Genomic DNA, 26,320 nt, shown 5'->3' with positions numbered 1-26,320 from the left:
GGACTGATCCTATTCAACAGTTAGGTCACACCCCAAGATAAGGACCCAGACACATGCTCATCTGATTAGTTTTAAGTGGCATGAAGCAGAGAGTCAGAGATCACACGTTGGATGAAGGAATCAAGATTCAAAAACTTCTCCTGCGTTGGGAAAATGGGCAGAAAACCAACCAGGAAAGATTTTAAAGGCTTTAATGTCAAGCACAGCATTTTAGGTGAAAAAAAAAAATGAATTGTATAAATTCAAAATGAGAAGACCTAACTTGGCAGTAGAGCTGAGGGGAAAGAAGAAAAAAAAACTTAAGTGTGTGGGTAACTCAAACCCCAAAAAGCGGCCAACCATGTGACAGATTACAAAGAAAACCAATGCTTGCTTGTTAGAAATGGTCTCCAGATCAAGGGAAACGAATGTTTCATTCTGTTGTGAACTGGTCAGGCTGGTTCCAGAGTACTTGATCCAGTTGTAATAGTCAGATTTAAAGAGGGAAACTGATAAATTGAATAACTTCCAGAAAAAATGACAAGCACAAGGAGAGGTGGGGGTTCTGGAAAACATCTTCTGAGAAACAGTTAAAGAGAGCCAGCAGTGTTTGGCCTGAAGAAGGGCCACGCCCTCACAGAGACAGGATGGTTACCTCTGAATACCTCAGGTGCTGCTGTAATGAAGAGAGATTAGGCTTGTCTCGCTTTGTTCCAGGGGCCAGAATTAGGACTGACTGGTATACGTTACAAGAAAGCAGTTTTTTGGCTTCTTTTATAAAGGAACTTTCTAAGGATGTAATTTGTCTAATAAATGGAGAAAGCTACCTCCCAAAATGCAAGGTCTTTGTCCCAAAAACGCATAAGTGTTTTTCCAAGTCATAACAGAAAGACCGTTTGCTTTGCATTTGAGGTTGAAGCGGAGAGCCCTGCTAAGCCACCGCGGATGCCAAGACTTTATGGCCCTGAAATGGCTATTTCTCTCCAGGTACAAGCAAACACCAGGAGCACCCAGAAGGCTTTCCTTCCCTGTCAGGATAATACACTACAGTTGTGCTTACTAGAAGAGATGGAAGACACCATTATGGAAACAAACAGCAAGTCTAATGGCTCCTTGCTTTGCTTTCAGAAATACCACTCTTGTGAAATTCCTTCTTGCAAAGTCCTGGGACAGTCTCATAAGTCCTAAGTCAGCAGTGAGTCCTGGGAGAGAAGACTGTATCCTCCCTAATGAGAGCATGGTTTAAAAAGTTTGGTGTGTGGGCCACAGTGGATGGTATTTTCTGTCAAGCTGAGTTATTAGAGACCTTCTCACATCATAGGCTTGATTCCAGTGGATAGCCTTGCCCTTCACCCCCTTTCTCTCCCTACTCTTCACTGGCTCGCAAAGGCCACCTTCCTCCTTTATTGGCACCATAGAGAAACACCAGTCTCAGTGGAGAAATACTCATTTGCCTTTGTGTCATCTGCCAAGAGTAAGGAGAAATGAGATCTAAGTAATGAACAAGAAAATCACTGAGTGTGAAAGGAGATCTGAAGGTCACATAACCTTCTTGGCACTTACATTTTTTTTTTTAAAGATTTTATTTATTTATTTGACAGAGAGAGAAAGAGACAGCCAGCAAGAGAGGGAACACAAGCAGGGGGAGTGGGAGAGACAGAAGCAGGCTCCCAGCGGAGGAGCCCGATGTGGGGCTCGATCCCAGGACTCCGGGATCACGCCCTGAGCCGAAGGCAGACGCTTAACGACTGAGTCACCCAGGCGCCCCCTTCTTGGCACTTTCAAGCAAGCAAGCAAACAAACAAACAAAGCCTTTTCCGGAGAGTTTCTCATATCCCCATGTGCCAGGTTTTTGAAGGTTTGAAGTCCAGGCTTTTGGGCCTTGGGTCCCCCATGTCCCAATCTGGTTTGAGTTCCTTAGACATATTTTACATGTTATTACATGGGAAAGTCAAGTTTGTTGCATTTCTCAGGCTTCCATATGGCCTCTTCTTATAGGCCATCATATCTTCCCTAACTCTGGGGCAGGGAGCAGGGAGGGATGTACCAAAGGCTAGGAGGAACATCTGTGTGCATGAGATGAAGAGAAGAAATTTCACCAGGAACTCGAATCTTCTGTTTCTGGCAACTCTGTCCTTCATTTGAGGGACATTGGGGTCCAGTGGAAGATGCCAGCATAACTGCACAGGAGTCTAGAGGCAAATGCTGGATCTGGAGAATGAGGCCTGATAAAGCTGGTGTAGTGGACCAGATCTCCCTTTGATCAGCCACTGGACCACTCCTCATCTCAAGAAGAAGAAATGTGAAAATAGGCTCTCCTGGGAAACCAGGAGAGGCCAATTCTAGTCCCAGTTCCAGCCCTGCCTATACATACAACTTTGAGGAAGCCACCATAAGGACCAAAAGTCATTTCAGAGAAAACACTTTAACACTACTGCCCAAGCGTGCAAGGGTTTTTAGTGAGAAAGCTCAAAGAACTTGCATCACCATTGGGCCATTGGGACTTGGCTTCCAGGTCCCAGACAAAGACCTCTTTTTCTAGAAATCTGTTTGGAAAATAAAAAATCCATTAATAGCTAAGTCATCAGAAGTGACACTTTTCTAAGATATCATAAACTGTTCTTTCCTTGAAAAGCTTCAAGACATTTACACTCAAATCAGAAATGAGTGCCCTGTACTATCTTCTTTCTGTGTTCAGAGATGGCTGGGCTGAGTGTTTCTCTCCACGAAATCAGATCCACTTTAGAGAACATCAGTCCTCCTAAAAGGCCTACTGTGAGGAACCACAGGTTGGTTCAGTGCGGTGTGGCTCTATTTAAAGAGAAGGTGACAGTTAGTCATTCTGTCCTTAGCTCACTGCCTGCCAAGGGACCATGAGTTGTACCCACCAGAGCTGCTTTGTCTGAGAGAGTATAGACTCCCAGTCTGACGTCACACTGGGATACTAGCATGCACAGATGGTCAAATGAGGACTAAATGTGATAATGGATGTCAAGCTCCTTTAAAACCAAAAAATATGCCACAAATGTCTGAGATTACTGTGATGACAAACTCAGGACCAGTTTTACACCGAGAGAAAGTAGGCAGCTTGCCTACATCCCTCTAGGCCCTGGAATATCAGCATCATCAGAGCACAGGGAATTGAGAATTTTTTATATTTTAAGTCCCATATCCAATTACGGAATTAACTATCACTTGAAGTATGTTGACTGTAACAAAAGTTTACACACATACACCAGGTTCTTTCAAGAAAACAAGTTTTAGTGGGTGGAGATCTCTGGGCATATAGTCATGGGTGAAGAGAAAGTATAGAGAGAGGAAGAAAAATAATATAGTAAGGCAATGGGAAGAAAAACAAGATTAAAGAGAAGGTGGGAGCATCTCACGAATAGCATAAAAAAGGCAGGGTGACAAGGGTTCATTTGCAATTCCATGAGGAATGAAATGACAATGACCAGTGGACATTTTGCTCCCTCTAGAAGAGAGAAATGAAATGATGGAGAAAAATGCCCTGTGCCAAAGTCACTCCATCCCTTGTACCCTTACTCATCTTACAGGGGCAAAGTCTCACACATGATTTTTGCCTGACTCTGAAACCCCTCAAAATGGGGGCGGTTCTAAACAAAAATGTGTTTTCAGCAAACTGGCATGGGCCGGTTGATGCCTTCATCATTGTTCCTGAGTAATTACCATGAAAAGGTTTGTGAAAGACATTCAGCTTGCTATGGGCATGTGAGTACTGACCAGGTTCCATCCAGATCTTGGGTCCATTGAGCTACTTGGAGTTTGACGGAGATCACAGCTGAAACCCTCCTGAATTTCTTGAAGAGACAGCATCAGTACTCATTGGAAGGGAAAAAAAAAAGGAACTGACAGCCCTTTCTAAACATACAACATTAATTTCCCTATTCCATCTAAATTCAGCCAAAAACCTAAACAACAGCTTAAAGCACTCCCACACTAAATGAAATTTAAATCATAAATGAAAGAAGAGTTTATTGCCTAAGGAGCTGTCACCAGGCACAGCCTGGCTAATAAAATTCACCTCCACCTACAGGGGCTGCTGTCAAGAAACTTCTCCAGACTGATGCTCGTGGGGCCCTGATATCCTCACTTTGTCTCTTCCGTGTCCTTGGGTTTTCCAGAGACGAACAGGACAATGGGACCTTGGTGCCCACCACCAAGCCCACTGGCTGGAGGGCAACACGCACTGCAGCAGAACCACCTGCCGAGGGCTGGGCAGTGGGCAGCAGACCCGAGTGGTAGGCCAGTTGCCGACAGCAGGCCCCAGTCCACAAGGGCCTCTGATGGGCCTCCACACAGCAAAATGGGGCAGCACTTGCCAGCAATTAAGAAATAATGGCATGGCACTGGTGCATTTGGCAGAACTGGGTCTTCTCTGGGTCACCTGACTGCCTATTTCGTAGGGAATATGGCCTCTAAGATGGGACACACGCTCACTCATAACCCAGCAGGGAGCTATTGCGTTCAGACAGGACACCTGGTTCCAGGTACTGAGCAGCCCGGGGTTTCCTAGCCTCATTACGGGGAATAACTGGTTCCATATCGAACAGAGAAAGGTGCCACCTTCCCTCCCCCAAAGCTGTTTCCCTGGGAGTTCAGCGACAGGCCGCATGAAGGAGCAGTGTCTTTGAATGAGAGACTGAGAAGTAATCACAAGGGAAACAACACAGGCTCCACCGTTTGTTTTCTTTCCAATTCCCTTGGAAAAGAGAACACAAGGAAAATTCCTTTATGTTTTATCTCTGGAGAGCAACTTTCTTCCTGAATTCAACCAAGCCAGTTCACCTCTTGGATTTGAGAACGTCGTGTTCCACACTCTCCACCCCGCACGTGCTCTGCTCCGCCACGTCACCCAGTCTCTGGTAGAAAAGCCCTATCTCTTGCCTGCGACACTGTCCACCCCTGGACTGCCACAAGGAAGGACTCCTTCACTTATACCCCGGCGGGGGGGGGCGGTTAGGGAGCTCAGGTAGCGCACTGACCACATAGCAGGGAGTCAGGAGATACTGTGAAGACGTGAGTGGAGCACATAAAAAGTGGATGTTGTTGAAATGAGATCTAAGACTATATGGATATGCAGACCCTGGGAGTCCAACAGATGCTTCCTTCCAGTGACCAGCAGTAAACAAGGTGTTTGCACTGAAGAAAGTCCCCGGGGAGGTTTTTACCCAGCACCCCTTTTCCAGGCCTTTGGATTACAGCAGTGTGTGCACACGTGCGTGCATGTGTGTGCACGTGCAGCTGTACAGCGAGAGGAAAGAGACCGGGCGCACTTGTGCGTCTCTGAGCCTGGGACAGGCTGGGGCTCTCGCTGTCCTACCTTGTTGTGATACTGCAGCATCTGAGTGATGATTCTTATCTTCGGATGGTAGTTCTTTATGGAGATTACTCTGAAAAAGAAAGAACCAAAGCTGAGGCAAGGTCTGCCTTACTCCTGAGGTCTGATGGGAACACGAATTTGATTGCACCCAAACAGAGTGAATGCAGGACCAGCAGCCAGGCCCATGCAAAGGGCTTGCAGGCACAGGGCCAAGTTCAACTGTGTCCATCACTGTACAGTGTGAAAAAGAAATCAACAGAATGACCACAGACTGTGCCCTGGGCAGAAAAGAAAAGAGCGGTCCTGCGGTGCCTTGGTGTCGGCGTGTGAACCTGTGTGTACTAGGGTAGGGGCTCCGGAGCAGGGGTCACGGCCTTACTGCCTCCATAGACATCTAAATAAGGCAAGCTCAACCCATGGGGCCAAGGGAGGTTTGCAATCTCACATACCTTAGGGACGAGCCTGTTGCTCTGAGTCCACTTCTCCAAGTTAACAACTTGAGACAACAATGACAAATCAAACAAGCAGACTGACAAATGATACTAATTGTCACACACACACACACACGGCCACTCACAAAAATGATCTCTGAGCAGGGCTCTTACGACGGGATCAATGACTCAGCCTTCGATAGATAATAGTGTCTAAATGATGGCTTTCATGCTGGTTGGAAATAAACACCAAGGCCTGGCAGGGGCCTCAGTCTGGTAGAAAATTCCATTCCCCACCCCTCCACCACTCAGGCAAACTGCCCTCAGTCTATACGCCCTATGAACCACTGCCCTCCCCCATCCCACCCCTCGCTTCTGCTCCCTTAGACAGTCACTGAGCTACAAGTAGAAGAATAGAAACACCTGGATTCCAGTCCCGGTCTTGTACTAAGGAACTGGGTGACCTTCAGGAAATCCCTGGGCTCTTTGTGACTGTTTCCTCATCTGGACACTGGGGGCAATGGTACCTGCTTTATTTATTTCACAGGCTTTGGTATGAGCAGCAAATGAAAGACCAGATGTGGAAATGCTTTGAAATCATTAAAAGCTCTCTCCACGTGTAAGTTATGGTTTTTGTCATTACCGACTCTGTCAGAGGTGACATTGCACATTTCCTTCTATGACAAGGAAGGCTAAAGAATGGAATTCCACAGAACGGCCCACCTCCCAAGCCTAACCAGAAATGCCAGCGCGTTTATTAGGATCACCCCCACAAACTTCGCACCAAGAAACGTCTCCACGCTTCATTCCTTTTTTGTGCAAGAATGGAGAGAAGGCAGGCAGGGAGCAGTTTTGTCTGAAAAGCTGCAACATGTGAATTTAGGAAATGGATCAAACAGAAGCCTCCTCCTGCACAAATTCACCCTGGGCTTTTGCACTTGAAGGAATTCATTTTATTTTTGAAAAAGTGTTGTGTTGGCTCTTGCGTATAACTCAAGGACTTCGAGCCTCAGTCAACCCCCGGAATTCAGTTCACAGCCTTGTGGGTTTTCTGCATTAGCTCATTTCGAATGGATCTTTGACATTTTAATTTCAAAACGGGCAGATTGGTCTCATTAAACTAAGGAGAAAGGAGGATTATACAAATAAGGGAAAGACAGAGCCCAATTTTTAACCCTGAACTCTCCGTTTCTTTTTGCTGCTTGGGCCTTAGTTCTGATTCCGGTTAATGGACGGCTTCACTACATTTCTGATGCTACCTTTGTCCTGTAACTTTTATGCGGTGGCATCATGCCAAACACCCTGATAACTTGCATGCCTTCATATTGGCCCTACTGCAGCCCGCGCTCAAATGAAATATTGCAATTAAGAGAAATGCCCATTTCCAAACTATTACTCATTTCAATTATTCACTTTGGGAAGAAAAAAAAAAGCACTAGCCCCAAACTTCTCTGGAGGTCCACACATTCAACTTTATCTTCTTTTGTTTTTTATGCTTGAAAATCTGGAGATCAGGAAGCCTAGTTCCTTAAAGGCTACGTTTCTATCATTTCAAATGACACAAAAATGTGGTAAAGGTTGGAAATCCTCGTCCAGGGAGAGGGTCACTGAAGCACCCATCGCTGAGCTGTTGTAGTCACTTTCCAGCTGTGACTAGTTAGGGGGTGGACCCAGGTGTGGACGCATGTCCCCATTCCACCACCTCCCTGCAGGAGGGCAAGCCCATGCAGACAGGAGTCCATGCATCAACTTCCTTAAATCAACTGCACGAAAGCATATTGCCAAAGGAAAGCGTGGGGGAAAGAGAACACTGTGCCAGATGTCTCTTGCCAGACACAGGGACCAGATGCCGAGGAAAAGATGTGCTCATCCCCAATGCACCAGAGGAGTTCCCTCACCTCCTGTCACTTGGGGCCACTGATTGGAAGCAAAGGAAGGGAGATGGGAGCATCGTGATGATGCAACTTCCCAAGCCCTCACCCCAGGTGAATTCCCAGGCCACAGCAAACCAAGCTGTGGGGAGAGGCCGGGCGGTCTGGCTGGACCATGGCTGCTCACAATTAGGCAAGAGTTCTTGGGAATGTAGTAGGAGGGAAATGCTTTCTCTTAGTTCATCTCTTCTCTCCAGAAGCATCTCCTTATGATTCCCTTCTAGCCCTCTTAACTACTCTGCAATGGACACAGGAGGGGAGAAGAATCCTAAGGGGCTTTAACTCTCCGGAGCCAAATATCTTTTTTGGCATATTCCATCGTCACAGAACAGCGTTCTTCTGAAAGGAGAAAAGAATAAGGAGTGGGGGTCAGCCACTTCAGGGTCAGGCCAGGTCATAGCTTTCCATGGGTTTTGCCCGTTTCCAGGAGGGCACTGGGTGGTGTTCTCCAGAGTGTGCCCCCCGCCCACCCAAAGATGTTCCGTAAAGAAAGTGTGGGGGGGGGGGCTGGAGTCAAATAGGTTTGATAAGTTCTCTGAAGAAGATTATCTTAGAAGAGCATTTTCGTATTAAAAGCACTGAGAAGGCTTTCAGTGAAGACACTGTTCCATTCTGGGAAACTGGCTGAAACGAGCTCATCAGCGGAGCCCGCTTGGTGGGGGATACCCACCCACATGCTGCAGACACGCGGCGCTTCTCAAGCCTGGCACTACTGCCGCTTGCGGCCAGCCAGTTCTCTGCTGTGGGGACTGCCCTGTGCATTGGACGATCCTGAACAGCATCCCTGGCCTCTACCCCCGGGATGTGAGCGGCAGCATCCCCTCGTTATGACAACCAAGAACATCTCCAGATATTTCTAACTGTCCTCTGGGGACAAAATCACCCACTCCCCCTTAGGGAGTCATTTCAGGTCCACTCCCCCTTAGGGAAAATGGTATCTTACTGCAGGCCTACACCCATCTCAATCGCTCTTTCCTAGTCCTGTCTGAAACATCTCACACCCAAGACCAGTTGTGAGCCCCAGGGCTCCCATCTGCCAAGGATAAGCTTCCTGTCAACAATGGCTTGTGTCACTGCTCTCCACAGCCACCAGTGCCTCGGCTCCCCCTGGACCTATGCTTGTGGCAAGGTAGAGGGTGGCTTATGGGAGAAAGAAGTTCCCACAGAGGTGGTGCTCTGCAGAGAACCCAAAAGGGCAGCCAGTGGGCCGCAGAGTGCCATGCGCAGAGCCTTCCCTGGCTTCCCCCAATGTTACCTCATTATGTTGGAGGCGTCTTCAGCATCCGGGTCAGCGCAGTACTTGTTGGCAAGGATGAGGCACGCATCTGCTGACTCTATCTAAGACACCGAAAGGAAAATCACAGAACACAAACATATAAATAGCCATGCTTGGTTGCCGTCTTTCTCTGTTGACAGCTTTTGGGGAATCTGGTGCTTTGCAAGGGAAGAAAAAATAATCCTGAGAGACTATAGTTTTTGTCAAAAGTGTAGGTTGCAAGTTCTTGTTAGGGTATAAACATTTCATCTTGTTGTTGTTCGAGGGTACAACACGTACCTTGGTAATTACACTTTTCATTTTGCATAGTCACTTAGACGTAATCTTTCCAGGTTTCTTTAAAGAGCAATTAATGAAGCCTTTCATTTCCCCTCCCCCCGCCTCCTTTCCCAACCAACGAATCTACACCATCATCCTAATTTTTCTAGTCGGGAAATGGCGTTAGGTGAGCTAAACCCCTTCTCTCAGGTTACCAAGTTAGCTGAATAGTCGGGGATTCAGAAATTGAAACTCCAAAGTCCTTCATCTGACCTTTTTCACATCTTAACTGTGGAACAGAAGGAAGTAAGAGCCCTAAATCAGATAACAACTCGGGATTGTTTAGTATTCAATCAGATATTCGAAAGACAACACATCTATGTGTATGAAAGGGTGTGTTACAGATGACCTCAAAACCTACTGACTTATCTAAACACGAGCCAAAATAAGATTTATGCCTTTGAGGGAATGATGCGTTATGCTAATAATTACTTGCATCTAAATTAGGTCCTTGAACAGTAACTATTTTCTCCAAGTTCTCATTAGATTTCACATTAGTCATAACTTGGATCATGTCTGGATAATATTAAGATTAACCAGACTCTATAAGCGTAAGAATTCTCATGCTGGCTCAGGTCTGCAATCTGTCTCACTTGATATGTTGTACTTAATAGACCATTCCTGCATTTTGGTGGGAGGCCATGGTTTCCTCCATGGCATGTCACAAATTGTCTCTAGTTTTCTTTAATATTCAAAGAATTTACCCAGATCCTTCTGCTTATTCATGTTTGCCAATGACATTATTTACTAAATTATGCAGTGACCACAGTTTGCATTTAGATGTCAGTGGATTCACAATATTAATCTATACCCACTGCCATGCAAATATTGAATGTGCTTACAAAATCTACACAAAATGAGCAAAGTAGCAGATGCCACTTTGCTGTATCTTTTTCCTTTATAAGCCTCAGGTCTGCTTCATAAGAAGATTCTAACTTAGCAGATTTTGGAATGAAAGATTAGCCCTTTACCAAATGATATCAGATATCTGCATGTTTAGTTTGCGCTTTTAGTCTTTGTGGCAGAAAAAAAAAAGGGAAGCTCAAAATGTTTTACGGCCTGGTAGAATTTTATTTATACTTTATCCTTCATATTCCTTTCCAATGTAAATAATAGATTTCAGAGCTACACTGAGTACAACTTAAGTATTTAAGATGGGAATTACTTGATTATTATGTTGCAAATGAGTCTACTGAATCCCTACAACTGGTCTACTTCCTTGAGGAGTGCTGATATGGAGGAACTGGCAACATAATTTTCATTTTATGACTAGCCCAAGTGAGGGAAGTGGTCTAGCAAGTGCCAGCGGAATGAAGCTCTGGGACCAGCGGAAGGGTGATGCCAAGGCTGGTGGCATTTGACTTATCTCATTAGGGGTGTGGAGGGGACTCTTGGCCATCCTAGGAGGCATATGCCCTCACCACAGAGTCGATCCCCCTCTCAGATGGAGTAAAAGCAGAAGTCACCTCTTCCTTCTTACCTTCACTCTTGCAAGATCATGTGGATTGAGGACTGAACCCTGATAAAATTCCACCTGAGTAAAATGTCGTTTGAACAGAGCCTCAAGCTCCAGGTTAGGGGAAATGCTGGCAGGGAGAGAAGAAACAGCCATTAATATAATAGACTCAGGTATTTCTGCTTCCATGGCCTTCTTTCTCTCTGACTTCCAAAGAGAAAGACCTAGAAAAAGGCTTTCACCTGCAAAGTAGCCCCCTTTCTTACCAGAAATAAAAGGCTCACACTCAAGAGAAATAAAACCCCAGGCCACTGAAAACCCAAACCAGTACCAAGGTAAAATAAAGAGGCTTGTGGTCTTTACAAAGTCTGAGACCTGTGAGGCGAAACGTCTTCGACTTTGTTAGGAATGGAGTCTCTATTTTATGAATAGAGAGACTGAGCTGTGACATCAGAGATTAGTCAAAGGTTCCCCTGGCAGAGTCTCCTGCCATTCCTCCCTCAAAGTCTCTTCTCTGCTTCTCAGCCACATGGACTTCTCTTCCCCCAGGGCCTGGATCAAAACACATCACCTCTGAGCAGCCACAGACAGAGTTAACTCACTCTTGGTACTGTTCTTGACTCATACATGTGTACGCTATTCATCATTCTTAGTGCTGAGCTGTACAGACACCTTTCCCATTGTAGGACAAGGATTAAAACACTGATTGACCTATTCATCCATTTATTACTTCTGTAGAGATGAAAGATATCTATTCTATAAGGTATCAGGCTAGGTGCTGGGAGACGATAGTTGGTTTGAACCTACTAGGTACCAAGAACTGGGTTAGTCAACGCTTGCCTAACATTCATTAAGTACTTAGTACAAGTTGTTAATGTTTTCGAGCATTTACTATGTGGCAGACACCATTCCAAGCACTTGACAAGTATTAACTCATTTAAACCTCAAAACAACCCTAAAGGAAGGGATGTTATTAACCCAAAGCTTCAAGAGGTTAATTAACTGGGCCATCTACTACAATGCTGACACTGACAGATGCTGGGGACACGAAGGTGAATCCCAGCAAGTGAAGCATTAGCCGCCGGCTTGTTGATTCAGACTCAAGCAGTGGGTGAGAGAGAAACAGAGCCTGTGCAAATCGCACCAGTCTTTGAGATCCGTTATGGTCAGGCCCTTCTTGGGAAGTCTGCCTGGTCATGCAAGAAATGGTGGTCTCTCCCTGACGCAAATGCCTGGTACAGTTCTGCCTCTTGACTAAACTGACTTCAGTCTGTGAATGCAGGTTAGATGTTGAGCTCTAATTGCTACACACGTGCTCATCTTGAAATGCCCAACCAATACGAGGGCAGAACCTACACACACGACTTCTCTTGAACCTTCTATAATGCTCTGCAGAGGACGGGCCCCTCAGCTGGTAATGAGAGGCTAAGCACTGAATTGGATCTGTGAGTTCTGCTCCTGTGCTCGTGGCCTGGCTGGTCTTTTCAGAACTTGGAGAATTCAGTGCTGAGAAGCAAAATGCTGGTGCTCTGACATGGTGCCCAGTTTGGTATTCTGCAAACAAATGTCAAAAGGAAGCTTACAGGGAAGTCAACTTCCATGGGATCTCAGAGCAGGATTGAGTGAACCCCCTATGGAGCCAACTCATAAGCTTTGTCCCTTTTCCCTTTTCCCTTTGTCCCATTTCCATCAAAGAAGAAGACAGTGCCACCCAAGTCAACATGCCTAAGTCCCCAGACTCTCTATCCCTGTGGCAGACTAACTTTTACCTAAAAGGGGATCAGACGAAGCTTAAAAATCCCAGCAACATTGAGCAGAAGGAGAGGTCTTTCTTTCCTCAACTGTACAGCAAACATAAAAAGACCTATCTTCTAAGTTGCTTATCAACCTAATATAGTTTACCTTTCACAATAACAGCTAACATTTATTGAGCACTTACTGTGTGCCTGATTCTGCTCTGCATACTTTTTACATGGATTATTTCTTTTCATTCTCCCTAAGTGGTAGAATGAAACCATGGTGATCTCCCTATCTTATGAATGTGAAACCCAAGGCCCGGGGAGGTTAAATAACTTCTTCGGCGAGATTCATATGGAATACTCGGAGTTCACAGCATGTACTTTGACTCCCTGTGTGGACGAAAGGAGAGATAGTATGCACGGGGACCAGCACAGGGACCAGTCCTACACTGAGGGTTCTAGAAACGGCAATTGTTGTTGCAGCTGCTATTAGTACTTTATACCCTGCTTCCTCTTACGTTTGTGTCTTGCCTGGCCGCTCTGTCACTCCCGCACTTGCAAAGAATCCACACCAGACAGCTAATCATTCCACACCAGACACTGTGGACACACCTGGATCGAATCGATCCAGACAGCTGATGGGACAGTAATGACGTGTTTGACCCACAATGAACTTCGTTCTCATTTGCCAGAATTGCCTCCACAGAGGCAGGAGCCGTTCTCACCACTGAACTAATGGGTTGGTTCCCTTTCCATTGGTTCCATATTGTCCTCTCCAAGGAGGCGACCAGGGGTTGTGGCCGATTCAACTCTGCACTGCCCCCCAGCGTGGCCCCCCCGCACCACCACTCCTACAGACGCTCAGGGAGTCCTCCTCAGAGTGCCGGGTTGGGTGGAGGGTCTTGAAACAGCAGGGGGCCCTTACTTGTGAAGAAAGACGATCTCCACATTGACATCATCCCGGTCCTTGTGCAGGAAGTCCTTCAGGAAGTTGGAAACACTCTCCAGAGTGATGTGTCCACAGACCACAATGTGCCTGAATAAGAGAAGCCAGTTAGATGGGGCCAGCCCCGCGCTGACCCGGCCCCCACCCCAGGCAAGACAGAGGAAGCGCACAGCTGCAGGGAAGCACTCGTCTCCTCCCGAGGCCTCAATTAAAGCCCAGCTCCCATCCCCAGAGGGCCGTGAGGCAAAGCAGCGGTGCTGGCAGGTGTTCAGAGACTCCTCGGCAGAAAAGGCATATGGCTTCTCACCTGATGCTGCACAAAATCCTATTAAAAGCCCAACCGTTTGGCCAAGTGGTTTTATGCATTTAACAATAAGTGACATTATGCTTGTGCTTAAATGCTGCATTATCAAGTCCCTTGCAGATTCATATCTTTCCCTTTCTGCCCACAAAGCGTCCTCTTGAGAGATTTACCGAATGAGTCTTGGTTTATGACATAGAGCTTATCAGGTAATGAGATAACAAATCTTGCTGAAACGATGATTTTGTGTGTAAGAAAGCGGACTTTTATCAGGGTGGCTAATGTGCAGCTTGACACGTTATGGGCTCTGCTGGCCATAAGCAGTAAAAAGGAAATTTTGCATTTTTCCGCCATAACTTCTCCGACAATGGGGGCATGTAACACTTTACAGTAAGTGAGCATTACTCAGGGCTAAATGGGGATGGGACGCCTATGGAATCGGAGATCGTGCCGCAGGCTGTGCGTCCCCTGATAGCTGCTTCCCTAGGGTGCCTGGGACTTCCACGAGAGCCAAAGCATTTTACTTCAAGATGGAGAGAAGCTAGAAAGGGATGAGGCTGGAACGGTTTGCCTTGATCCAGAGAGGTCTGAATTTCTGTTTCTGGAAATGGTGGCTTCCCCTGAGGAGAAGAGCCTCTTTTCCAGAACTGCTGGGACAACAATCCCCCCAACATCTTTGGGCTTCTGGACCCATCTGATGAATCTGAACCAATCTGTCTACCCTGTGGCCACTGACATTTGCTATCTGATGCTCCATCAGGACTAAACCCTTTGGTGCAAGCGTTAGCCCCACGACCCAAAGCTGGGGCCCGACTGTGAAGAGGAAACCTGCTGGCTTCAAGTAAGAAGACTGTAGCAAGGGGCTCAGCCCCGGTCCCTGTGCCTCTCGGGCTGCTAGGGCCAGAGGCTGAATCCCTGGCCAGGCTCTGAGACATGGGCAGGTGGCGAACACGGAAGCACGGTAATTTCATGGGAAAAAATTTAGAATAGCTAGGCCCCTTGCACCTCATAATTGCTCTGTGCACATTCCAATAAGGCAGAAAGCTCATTGGCTGGAGGCAGCTCATAATGGGAGGAAGTGATGATCACTTACGCAATGTTCCATTAGATGCCATTACAAGAGCCTGCCCTTTCGTTGTAATTTGGTGCTTGACTAAGTATGTGAGAATAAGGCAGTAAACTCATTGGTGAAAGGATAATGATGCAGAACAAAGAGTAAATCAATAATATGCACAATGCAGTTAATAATATCACCATTATGGACTGTTATTGTTACGGTGCCGTACTCAGTGGCTGGGCAAGCAGCGGCCATCACGGGGAGGAAAGACTGCCCGTGGGCTGCCTCAGAAGAGACATTCCAACACGACCACTTTGTTCTCTGGCCAGTACTGGCCAGGTTAAGGGAGGTCCCTTGGCCACCCATCCAAGTGCCCCAAGCCCACATGACTAACTCCCTCCAGAAATACACCGTGTGTCAGAACAGGGACGTGAACAGAATGCTTGGATTATATACATTTTTATCCTGTCATCTCTTAAAATATTTCTTGTAACGCATGTGTATTGATATGGACAAAACAGGCTGCAAATGAATTTGCATGTTTTGCATAAGAGTTCTGATTTTGAATTTGCCAGGTGCGTTCAGAAAGTGACCAAGACACAGGATTTCCCTCTTGATCTGCCATCTGGGGCTACATGGGGGCAATTCTAATGCTTTCTGCCCGCTGACTTCCATGACTGTGAACAAGGCCAGCATGAATCCGACGTATGGGCACCTCCACAGGACAGATGTGTGGTGGGGGCCCTCCCTCTCACCTGGATATGAGAATAGGCCAGACTGGATTCCTTGTTCTGCCACCAAGGATGTCTGTAATCCTGGGCAAGCTCCTTATCCCCATTCAATAGATGAGGGAGCTGAGAGGTTAATACCACCCGGCCAGCTTCCTGCCCCAGGCACGGCAAAGCTCAAAGTTCTCTATCAGTAGAAGCCTGGTGATTTTTCAAACCTGGACTCGAATCAATGATAGGTCCGGGGAAATGCCTGAACATTCATCCTTTCCATCCTGTACGCAAAGGACTGAATGAACATCTGCCAGCATTCCCTCTCCCTGTTCTGAAATCATTCATCTCTGGGACAGATGTGTGAGAAGTGGAAGGGAAGGAGATGAGTTCACCCTCTCACCCTTGAATCAAAGGCCCCGCCAGCTGATTTATTCAGCCTTAGAAAGAGTCAGGGTTCTCCTAGTTGAAAATGTGCTGGGTACATATAAAATACATTCCAATGCAATCAATATTGTCCCTTAAGCCTTTAAGTAGCTTTCACTTCTCTTAAGAAGTAGACAAATGCAGGCAGGAGAGGAGAGGAGAAAAGGATTGACTTTTCTCATTTGATGCTGGCTGTCCAATACCATTCTAGACAATTGAGAATATATATCTTTTAGCTACAGCATGATTTCTGGGTGGAGAGCAGCCTTTATCAAAAAGGAAGAAAAAAAATCTTCCTTCAACATAATTGGTATTTTTGCTCAGAAAAAGCGAGATTGATTGAAAGCAGATTGCCTTTTTGCCCAAGGAGAGTTATTAGGTACATTATCACGGCAACCTTGGAGAACCCATATTGTTCCAATCTGTCCTATATCTGATTTGAAGATTTATGACTTCCCCCTTTTGTGCCAATAATCATTTCCCTCCATTTTGTTTTCCATGCGGTGGAAGTTATCAAGAAGCCCACATATTGAACATGTTTGAATGCAGTTAGAGTTGACGGATGGGGAGAAGTCACCTCTTTAACTCAGCATCTGCCCTGGAAGATCGGCTCCCACTAGCCTGTCTGAGGGAGCACAGGGGGCCCTGCAGGAGCACAAGGGATGGACAGTGAAAGGGGAAAATTTGTTTTCCAGAAATACTATCAAGACTTTTGAAAATTCCAGGGACAGTAGTTGGGGGGAGGATGTTATTGCTGGGAGAAGAGAAGAAGCATTCGTTGTATCCTCGGTGATTGAAAATACAACTGAAAATATTCTAAGACTGGGAGCGGGGCCTGCCCTCCTTGGATGCAGAGTGATGGTTGTTCACGGTGCACGATTTGAAGGATGCCAGAAAGATCCTCATCCACAAATATCTCCGCCAGCTTCCATGGCACCTACATGTGAGATTCGTGCTTTGATAGCCCTGTGTTAGCTCAGCTCAGACACTAAATAACCGAATAGTCTTAGGCAAGGTACCAACTCTGTATTTTACAACTATAAAGTCAGAGTCTCAGAGGGGCTGATTCATGAGGTTATCTTGAGGATTTATTTAAATAGATCATACATGTGAAAGGCCTAGTAAAGGGTCTGGGCCATTGTAAGCAGTATTAAATGGTTGGATTCATGTGATATCTATAAATCAGTAGGTAACAGATGTAAAGTGCTCTAGGACCCCTGGAATCTCACCTAATCCTCAAACAACCCTATGTTCCTACAATCTGCATCTTTGCAGATAACCTCTCTTAACCTCAATTTCCTTAAGTCGCACGCCTGACATCCCACAGCAAGAAAGTGACTTGCCCGGGATGTGACCCAGGTCCCCGGCTCTAATGCTCACTAAGATGAAGGTGATGGGGTGCAGAGAGCAGAGGCTGGAGTATTTCAGCTTCCGCTCCTTGATGGCAGGCAGGGCTGGGCCAGCAGGATGTCCTCCTGGTCACACAGTGGAGGGGATGCTGGAGGGGTCCTCACTGGGCCAGGAGAGAGGCTTAGCTTTGGGACTGTGATGGAAAGAGGTGATTTGCACTTAAAACATCCCAGTGCTGGTGGCATCACTAGATACTGGCTGCACGTGGTCAAGGCAGCAAAGGCTGAGTGATGGCAGAAACTCTAATCCAGGTTTTTTGACACTGAAGCCACACAATCTGGCAAGCCAAGGGATGGCAAAGCGATGCAGATATCCATTTTAGACATTATATATTATGTCCAGCCCAGGACCGCCTCACCAGCCTAAGGATCCCAAAGATAAATGATCCATTGACGATGGAGACTATTTAGGAAAGTTACACTATGATGGTAACTAACACTGTTCCCAACGTGGCTCTGGATTTGAATGTCTTTACACTATTGGCATTCTTAATGACGGATTTTATAGGGCCTGGGAACGTGGTTTGTGAAGATGGCCAACAAACCTAAATCAATAACCATTTCTGATCTGATGGGACTTCTTTGTTTTCTAATTTTGTTGAGTTCTATAAACAAATCTTTCTTGGGATAAACTAATGTTAATGGCTGGATTAAAAGATTCCCCTCAGATGCATGAAGAAGCATCTTAAATGCCAGAATAGTAGCAGATGGCATGTGTAAAAGAGTTAGTCATCCAGTGTAAGCAAGCACGCCTGGTTTAGAGGCAGGGCTCCGTAAACACAGGCTGGACCGAATTAGGGGTGGGTAACACTTGTGTGTCATGGAGCAAACATGGCATCAGTAGATGAGTGTGACAACCACAATAAGAATAATGCTTGACTATTACAAACTCTAACAGGGTTCACCAAACTACTAAGTGCTTTTTTCATGGGTACATCCTCACTAAATGAATATGGGTGTACCTCTCCCATCATTAAGCATCTCCACCTCTAGAACGAAATCCCACGCATTCTCCTCCATCACTCTACTTCCTTCCTGGAGATGGCGGAGGGAAGCCAGGATGCCCCTGTGGAGCTGGGACCTGTTTTAGAGCTCAGTGCCACTGGTGCCTTTCAGAATGGACGACTTAGGGGAGGTGATCTAGGGCAAGAGGCATAAGAGGAGGGTGTCGAGGGGGGCCCCCAAACTCTTCAAGTCTCCAGTGAATGAGGCCTCCAGAGACCCATGGAGGTTGAGTTGAGTAAATGAGAACTAAAACCTACACAATTTTAAGAAGTCTTGGGAAGTGTTGCTTAGAGCCAATAGCCTTGAGAAAGGGAACCGTGACAGGGATGGGCTCCACTCCATAGACTTATGTTTATCTTAGTATCAGAATGGCCCTTCGAGAATGTTCAGTCTAGTGCCTGCATTATTATTTTAATGTGGAAACTGAGGCCCAGACATTTAGTACATGGTGAGTAGCAGAGCAAGAGCTGCCCTACCCCCTCGCTTTGATGCCTTCTAGAGAAAGGGAAGGCTGATACTGCTGAAAGGAGCCTGAACTGGGAATCAGTAGACGGGGGCCAGTCACTCCCAGACGGAGTGGACTGCACCCACAGACAGTGATGGATCCCCCCATCGAGTTCCAGCTCTTTGCCCCTTCTAGCTCACGCCACCACCGTATCGTCTAGACGTCTGCAATACTTCCTAATTCAGTTCCCTGCTCACCCTCCCCACCACCCCATCCCCTCGAAACAGCCAAAGAGCAGGACTGAGGCAAATCTGACTGCATCAGGTCGTGGTCCCCCCCCCCCCCGCTCCCCCTAGGGCAGGGAGGTCTCAGATCTCTCTTTAGCAGAGCCTCATTCTAGGAAGACAATGTAAAAGGCACAGCTCTGGGCTGTTTATTTTTAAAGATACTATATCCATTTTTACTGGAACAAGTATAAAGAACTTAAAAAACCCATAGCTATCCTGTCACAATAAATCACACAGGGTAAATTGAAAATCCTATACAGCTTTCCCTGAATACATTGTGCTCCCTTTGTCAGAGAGGTAGATGAAACGTGGCATATATTGATCTATATGTCTCTGTAAAACTATCATATTTATATCAAATACATATGCTAGAATCTCTTCTGTCTTTCTGCTGAGACTTCTAATCATGCTCTTTCCATCCAACCTGCCCCCCCCCCATTGGTAGCCACTGGCTTGATGGGAATGAATTTTAAGAAGGACTTGTCAAGTGAATTCAGCAGCATTTTATCTTACAGAAAGCAGGGTACGGGTGGCGAGGGACCCTACAACCCAGATCACACAGTGGTCAGCACTCTAAGTTCATGTTGCCCCTCCAAGGTTGAATTTGAACCATTCAGTGTCCACATAACTATCTCTCCAAGACTCTCATGCAAGCTGAGGTTTTGGCAGATTCTGGGCTTGACATTCCATTATCACCTGGTGGTACTTTCTTTGGCTGTTTTGTCACACAGCTTCCCCTGGTTTGGGTCATGTCCTTCAGGGTGACAGTTACCCAGGTTTTCCCCTGAGGTGCAGGACCTCACTGCCCAAAAGGAAGGAGGCTGATCCAACTCCCGCCTTCCCACTTCCTCCTGTACTGAGAGCCTGTCCCAAAGGAACTGACTTCCACATAGGGGAGTTCACCTTTGGCCAACAAAAGCTAGCTCTTAGGCTGTGTGGGTCCCATCCTTCTACCCCACCTTGGGACCTCAGTCAGGACCCCCAAAGCTTTCCAGAACTATCTGCCGACCAATGGACTGGTTGGTAAGGTGTGCTTGTCTTGGCCACGCTCTACCACTGTAAGTGTAGAAGAAAATTAACAGTCAACCGCGAGATGGTCAGATTAGATCATTGGCTGATTCTGCCGCCTCAGATCTACTACCAGGTTTTGAGCTTGTGAGAGAACAGTACGTGTAAGGAGGATAAAAATGCAAGCAAAACAACTGTGAATGTGTATTAAGGTCACAACCTCAAACCCAGGCTTTAGCCATTTCCGGTTAAAACAAATGAAAAAACAAAACAAGCAAACGAAAAGCCCAAGGAGGTTTAGAGATAAGAAAATCTCCTACCCAGGGCCACAGCTAGTACTTTGCTAATTACAAAGAAAGGAAATGCCTTCTCCCTCCTATTGAGGAAGAGAATAAAGTAATCATCTCATCCAGCTGTCAATAGAGCTGTTCTGGAAGAGACAGGCTGTTTTGCTGTTTCCCTAAACAGGGGCAGAAGGCTGAGCAAATAGATCCCAACAGTGCAGCAAAGGCACCTCTGTAAAACAGAGCCCCAAGGTCACAGGACAGACCACTGGTAGGGCCAACAGTGAATACTGACTTGTCCTGACCAGACCAGAACTTTCTGCACAAAGTGGGTGCATCTTACCATATGCAGAAGGTCAGGACCTAAACCACACCAGAGGGGTCTGTGTCTACGCCTCCATCATCCTAGATCACAATTAGAGCTCCATAACCAGACCACAAACACAGGTGAGCACACATCTCTTGTAGCTTGTTGCCTAAAGGGGGCCTCAGTCCAAGTCTTAAAAATAAACTCAGAGGTGCGCCTGCGTGGCGCAACTGGTTAAGCGTCTGACTCTTGGTTTCCACGCAGGTTGCGATCTCAGGGTCATGAGATTGAGCCCCCGCATCAGGCTCCGGGCTCAGCATGGAGTCTGCTTGAGACTCTCCCCCTTTGCCCCTCACCCCAACTCTCTCAATGTCTCTCTCTCTCTCTCTAAAATAAATAAATCTTTAAAAAAAATCAATAAATAAATTCTGAGAACTGTAGTGTAGGAGCTATTGGTTAGATTGACCTGTCCAGCAGACACCCTCTCTTCTGTCAATGGCACCTCAGTTTTAATTTGGGGAGCCAGTCCTCTTTAGTCGGATACAGTCTTGGAACCTTGAATCAAGTTTCCCTGCCCGAGCCAGGCCAATCAATGCTTCTTAGTCTTGAATGGAGTGACACTAAGTCCCGGTGGGATCCACCCTGACGGCAAAACCCTGTCATGACCGTCCCTGAGTTTCTGCTTGCTGGGTCCCAGGGCAGCTTGGCTGGCTCAACCATGTCCTTTCTGAGATCTTGCTCATCAGCTTTCCTCTGAATTCCATAAGGTACTCTAACCTTCCAAAGAAATTCCTTCTCTGCTCGAGTTAGCAAGAATCCATTTCTGTTGTCTATAACTGAAGAGCCCCTAACTGGAAGAGTTGTTTACCTTCACGTTAGTGTCTCACTTAATTTTCACAACGACCCAGTAGGCTGGTGTTGTTTTGGTTTCTTCCTCTCCCCTCTTCCTTTCCTTCCTTCTTGGAAGAGGACTTATACGGCCATCTTAAGTAGGCAATTCCATAACTGCCCAACTCTCACAAATAACACTGTGTCTCCCCAACACCCTGGCCCTTCCACGTTGTAGTCATCCCATTACTGCAGGCTTGGTGGCCTTTGGCCATTTTCAGGTAAGTCAGTCTTCCTTCAACCTGAGTCTTCCAATCCTAGATGGTGCTCTGCTCTTACAGTGAAATCCGGGTACTGAACAGCACTTTCCTCTATGCAGATCAAAGCAGATTTGCCTGTCTCCACTGGGTGGCGCTGCTTCTGAACGTGAGGCACCCAGAGAAGAGAAGACTCAGGCAAAGGTCAACCACATCCTTCAGGGCTGAAGGTGGAATAGAGGGAAAATAAGTCCATGCAAAGAAACGGTTCTTACTTGCCCTTGTAGAGGGGAGGTATGTTAGCTTTGATTTGCAAAGCAAGCCCCACCTCCCTGTTAACACCCCAGGTAAATCATGCATCATGGCCCTAGAGCATATCTTGTTGGGTCTACCTTCCCATAAAGACAATCAAGTTAACATATCCTGGCCTTGTTCCTCAGCCATACCCAAAGGTGTGGGTCCAGTTAGCACACACTGCTAGCTGTCCAATCCACTGCAAGTAGACCCAACATTCTAGCTGGCCTCCAGCATCTCTTACACACATAAGAGCTGGGAGGAGTCCACAGGCTCCAGGGCTTGCTGGGGCATAACACACCACTGGGGGACACCTTAAGGGATGAAAAAGAGGGGACTCGGGGTAGCATCAGCAGCTCCCCACCCTCCCAAGTCTCTCTGCATCCCTGTTTTACTGGGTCCATCATTAGATCCATAGGTTTTTGGAGGCACACATGACCCTGCTGTTACCTTTGCCCCAAACTCTGCAATGGGTACATTTCAACAATATGAATTATCAACTGCTTTTAGAAGCACTCCCTCTAAAAAGCTTGCAGCCTTCACCATTTCATTGAAGAAAACTCCTGCCCAAAAGCTTTCTACTGGGGTGACGCTCCTACATAATCAAGCTTCCGTTTAGCTGCCACTTGTTCCCTGGGTGGTTCTGACTGGTCCAAGTTTCAGGTAAGCTCCAGGAGGGCAGAAACACGTGTTCTTGCTCACCCTTTAACCACAGCACTTAGCACAGTGACTGGAACACGGCAGGGGCTCACATACTTGTGAGCCGAGCAAACATGTTGGGATGGGAACTTCCCTGAATCTGTTCTACAGTGTAGCTGGCATTTGCCTTTGAGGTCAGTGGCTAAGGTCACAAAACCTCCCACAGAGATGGGCATGAATCTATCTCTGAACTGCCTCCATGTCCCCTAATTAAGAAGGTATATGGGGGGATATAAGATTGCTTTTATTGACAATCGATACCCACATCTGGAGCAGATCCCATGGTTCTGCGATGGGAGCAGGTCATTGTTCCCAACACTCAGAGTAGATGTGCAGCCTCGAACCCTGAGCGACACAGAATCAGGTTTCCATGAGCCTCACATTGCAACAGCCTCTAAAGTTCTTTTAATAGAAAGAGACAATGGGCTTGGACAGCTAGAAAGTTTCCTGGTGTATGACTGCAGCATCAGCAGGACAAACCCCAAGTCTGCTAGGAAGCACGGTGCACAGCTCTGGAAAGACTTCTATCCCAACGAACGACACAGCAGGAAGACAGAAAACACAGCAACTCGCTCTTGGAGGGTGGCGTTTGTTCTGTAGATTCGGAACCTACCCAGCGAGCGTTCACCCAACCGAACGTGAGATGGAGCAGAAAGACTCTTCGGGGATTATAATTAGAAAAGTCATATTTGGAATGGGTTTTTTTATGGAAGAAAGAATATCTGAGAGCAAAAGTCTAGGTTTGAATATGACTTTTTTTATTTTTTTAGGTACACAGTTCATCTCCCACCTACATTTCTATTCTTGTTTTCAGAACAATAGCTGGAACATTTTGATAAGTGTGTGGAAGGGAAGAAAGTGGAGGGGGGAGGGGGGGGACAAGCCTTCATTCCATTAGTATTATCAGGAAATTGATTTAATATGCATCCAAGTCTCTTTAAATAGAGCTTCAAGTTTGAAAGGGACTGAAGATGTGGCTTACAAGAATCCAAAGCAGATGCAAAGAAAGAAGCGCCCACATCCACACCCACCGAGACCCCTCTCATCAGAAAGGAATACCTAGCATGTTACATTATACGATACAGCATCTAATGACACTTGCTTTTGGTATCTGCCCCTCGGTTCTGAATTTCAGAAGTAGTCCAGGGGTCATTTTTCCAAAGTATTAGGGCAATCTCAATTCTTTTTTCCTCCCCCAAAAGTTTAATGCTAATCAAAGCAGAATGTCTAATCAGTCCAAGATGGTCTGTCAACTTGAATTATCTGTTTGTCTTCCTATTTACTGTATCTGTCTGTCTACAGTTCTTCATATCTTTGTGAAGATCAGTTATTGGGGCCTGTGTTTCCTTCTGACTAGAATGGCTACCAGATGATCCTTCCTGGTGATATGTTGATGATTTGCTAATTTATGGCTTTTAAAATCGAGGAATCTGAAAACATTGCTGGGAGTTCAGGCCGCGAATCACGTGGCCATGCAAGGAGAGGGCTGAATGGCTTCCCTGTCAAGGGATAGAAGTTTGTGTGAAATGCAAAGCCTCGGTCACATTTCAATCAGAGTGATGTCTGTGATATAGAAATCGTAAATGGCATCCTATAGGAAACACCCCCCATAGGAGTAACCCCCCACCCACCACATCAGGCTGTGCAGAAGGGAGAGGGAGTGTTGCCCAAGCTGTGTGTAGACAGGAAAGGAAAGGAGGCTCATGGTACCGGGCCCAAGACAACATCACACAAATTAACCCCACATCCTATTCCCAAGTGCTGGAGTCAGCCCTTATCAGAACAAGTTGAGATGGAAATGTTATTGTAGGAAGACAGTCACCTCTGGGAACCAAGAGGGGAGGCTGATATAAGCTCTGAGTTTGAACTCCCCAATCACTTCGGTGGCCAAATAATGTAATGCATAGCTCAAGAGAGATGTGGCATATTTGAAAACCTCTATGGGTGTGACTACATTTGTTCCCAGTGCCTGCGTGTAGCGAGCACTCGGTAATCACGTGAGGAACGGACGGTGATGAAGGCAGAACTCACGCTAGCTCTCTTGGGGGAGAGGATAGACTCTGGGGTAGATTAATGAGTCTCTGTAAAGAAATACCACTGACGTTTGAACAACATGGGGCACCGACCCTCGTACAGTCAAAAATCTAACTTTTGACTCCCCGAAAACTTAACTACTAATAGCCTACTATTGACCGGAAGACTTACCAAGAACATAGTCCATTGACACCTAGTTTCTATGTTACAGTTATTACAGACTGTATTCTTATAATAAAGTAGGCTAGAGAAAAGAAAATGTTGTCAAGAAAATCATAAGAGAAAACACACGTTTACTGTACTGTATTTATCCCAAACAATGCACGTGTACATGGACCCATGCACTTCAAGCCGGGTTGTTCAAGGGTCAGCTGCAATGCCTGCTCGGGCACAGTAGCTCCTTTAAGATCCCAATCCTTTAAAAACAAAAAGTGGTCTAGAACCACAGTGGGCAAAGCTTGAGGGGGGCCGAGAAAACGAGATGGAAGTTTAAGTCGGCCAGGCAGGAGGGAATACAAAGTGGTCTCAGTAAGGAATAAGGACACACGGAGAGAGATGAGGCGACTATTTCTGATCTGAGAAGAGGCAGTGAACTAAATAAGAACCCAGTAAGAAGAAACCAGGGAAGGATGCCCTCTCCCAGTAAGTCAGCGGAGACGACTGTACAGGCAAAGCAGAGCCTGAGAGGAAAGCAAGATTTTAAGACTTAGGCCCATGGAGGTAGAAGCAAAGACCAATGGTTGTAAGAGGGGTTCGTGTAATATGAATTTTGAAACTGGGGTGTTGGCTCTCCTCAGCTTAGGAGCACCAGAAGTTGGGGTCCGCAGCCACGGAAAGGGCTATACCACGCCCTCCTCTGAAATGGCACCTCCCAGGACTTCTCTAGGATAAGTCATCCCTGTTTGGCTCTATGACAGAATTTTAGTCTTTTTTGTTTTCGTTTCTGCCACATGCATTAAAATTTGTACTTGGTATTTTCAGCAGTCATAGCCTTGCTCGTTGCCTGTAACTTTCCTGGAGACTGCAGCACCCATGAGGACAGGTCCCACAGGGAGCTTGCTCACCACTGAACCCCTGGCACCCAACACAACCCACACCGTGCCGGGCACGGAGGCACACGGTGAACATCTGCGGACTGAAAATGAGCCAGTAGACGTGATCACAGGCACAGAGAGTGAGGCAGGAAGTGAACTATGCTCTAGTATTTCTTAGCTCATGAAATTCTTGTCTAAATTATTGAATACTCTTTAAAATATGACCACTGCATAAAGAACATAGTAAAGTATCTGTTTTCATTTTTAAGTGGAAATGCATGATAAATTCTGCCAACCTCTATGGCTTCAGGGCTCCCACTTACAATCCAGAGGCGACAACCCATGTGGAAAGCAGACTGCCCGAACTCCCTCCAGGAAGACCCAGCCTCCTGCAGGTTACCACTCCCACCCAAAGCTCTGAGATAAACCCAGAGAGTGTATCTAACATGGGACTTTCCAGGAGGGGCTCCTACTATTCTAATTCTCACTGACAGTTAAGAAACCAC

The 26,320-nt window shown here is 46.4% G+C and overlaps 1 protein-coding gene across 9 annotated transcripts in view; it reads right to left on the bottom strand.

Annotated features, from left to right (window-relative positions):
- Positions 1 to 26,320, bottom strand: part of KCNMA1 (potassium calcium-activated channel subfamily M alpha 1) — a 717,414-nt gene that overhangs the window by 193,682 nt on the left and 497,412 nt on the right. For all 9 annotated transcript variants that reach the window (XM_057308339.1, XM_048218924.2, XM_057308341.1 and 6 more), the window contains exons 10-13: positions 13,400 to 13,510; positions 10,760 to 10,865; positions 8,941 to 9,023; positions 5,324 to 5,393 (exon numbers count right to left, since the gene is read on the bottom strand). In XM_057308339.1, coding sequence (XP_057164322.1) covers positions 5,324 to 5,393; positions 8,941 to 9,023; positions 10,760 to 10,865; positions 13,400 to 13,510 — 370 coding nt within the window. The remainder of the gene's footprint in view (positions 1 to 5,323; positions 5,394 to 8,940; positions 9,024 to 10,759; positions 10,866 to 13,399; positions 13,511 to 26,320) is intronic.

The sequence above is a fragment of the Ursus arctos genome, unplaced genomic scaffold (genome assembly GCF_023065955.2).
Source record: "Ursus arctos isolate Adak ecotype North America unplaced genomic scaffold, UrsArc2.0 scaffold_7, whole genome shotgun sequence".
NCBI classification, from domain to species: Eukaryota; Metazoa; Chordata; class Mammalia; order Carnivora; family Ursidae; genus Ursus; species Ursus arctos.
This window is presented reverse-complemented; position numbering and strand designations above follow the sequence as displayed.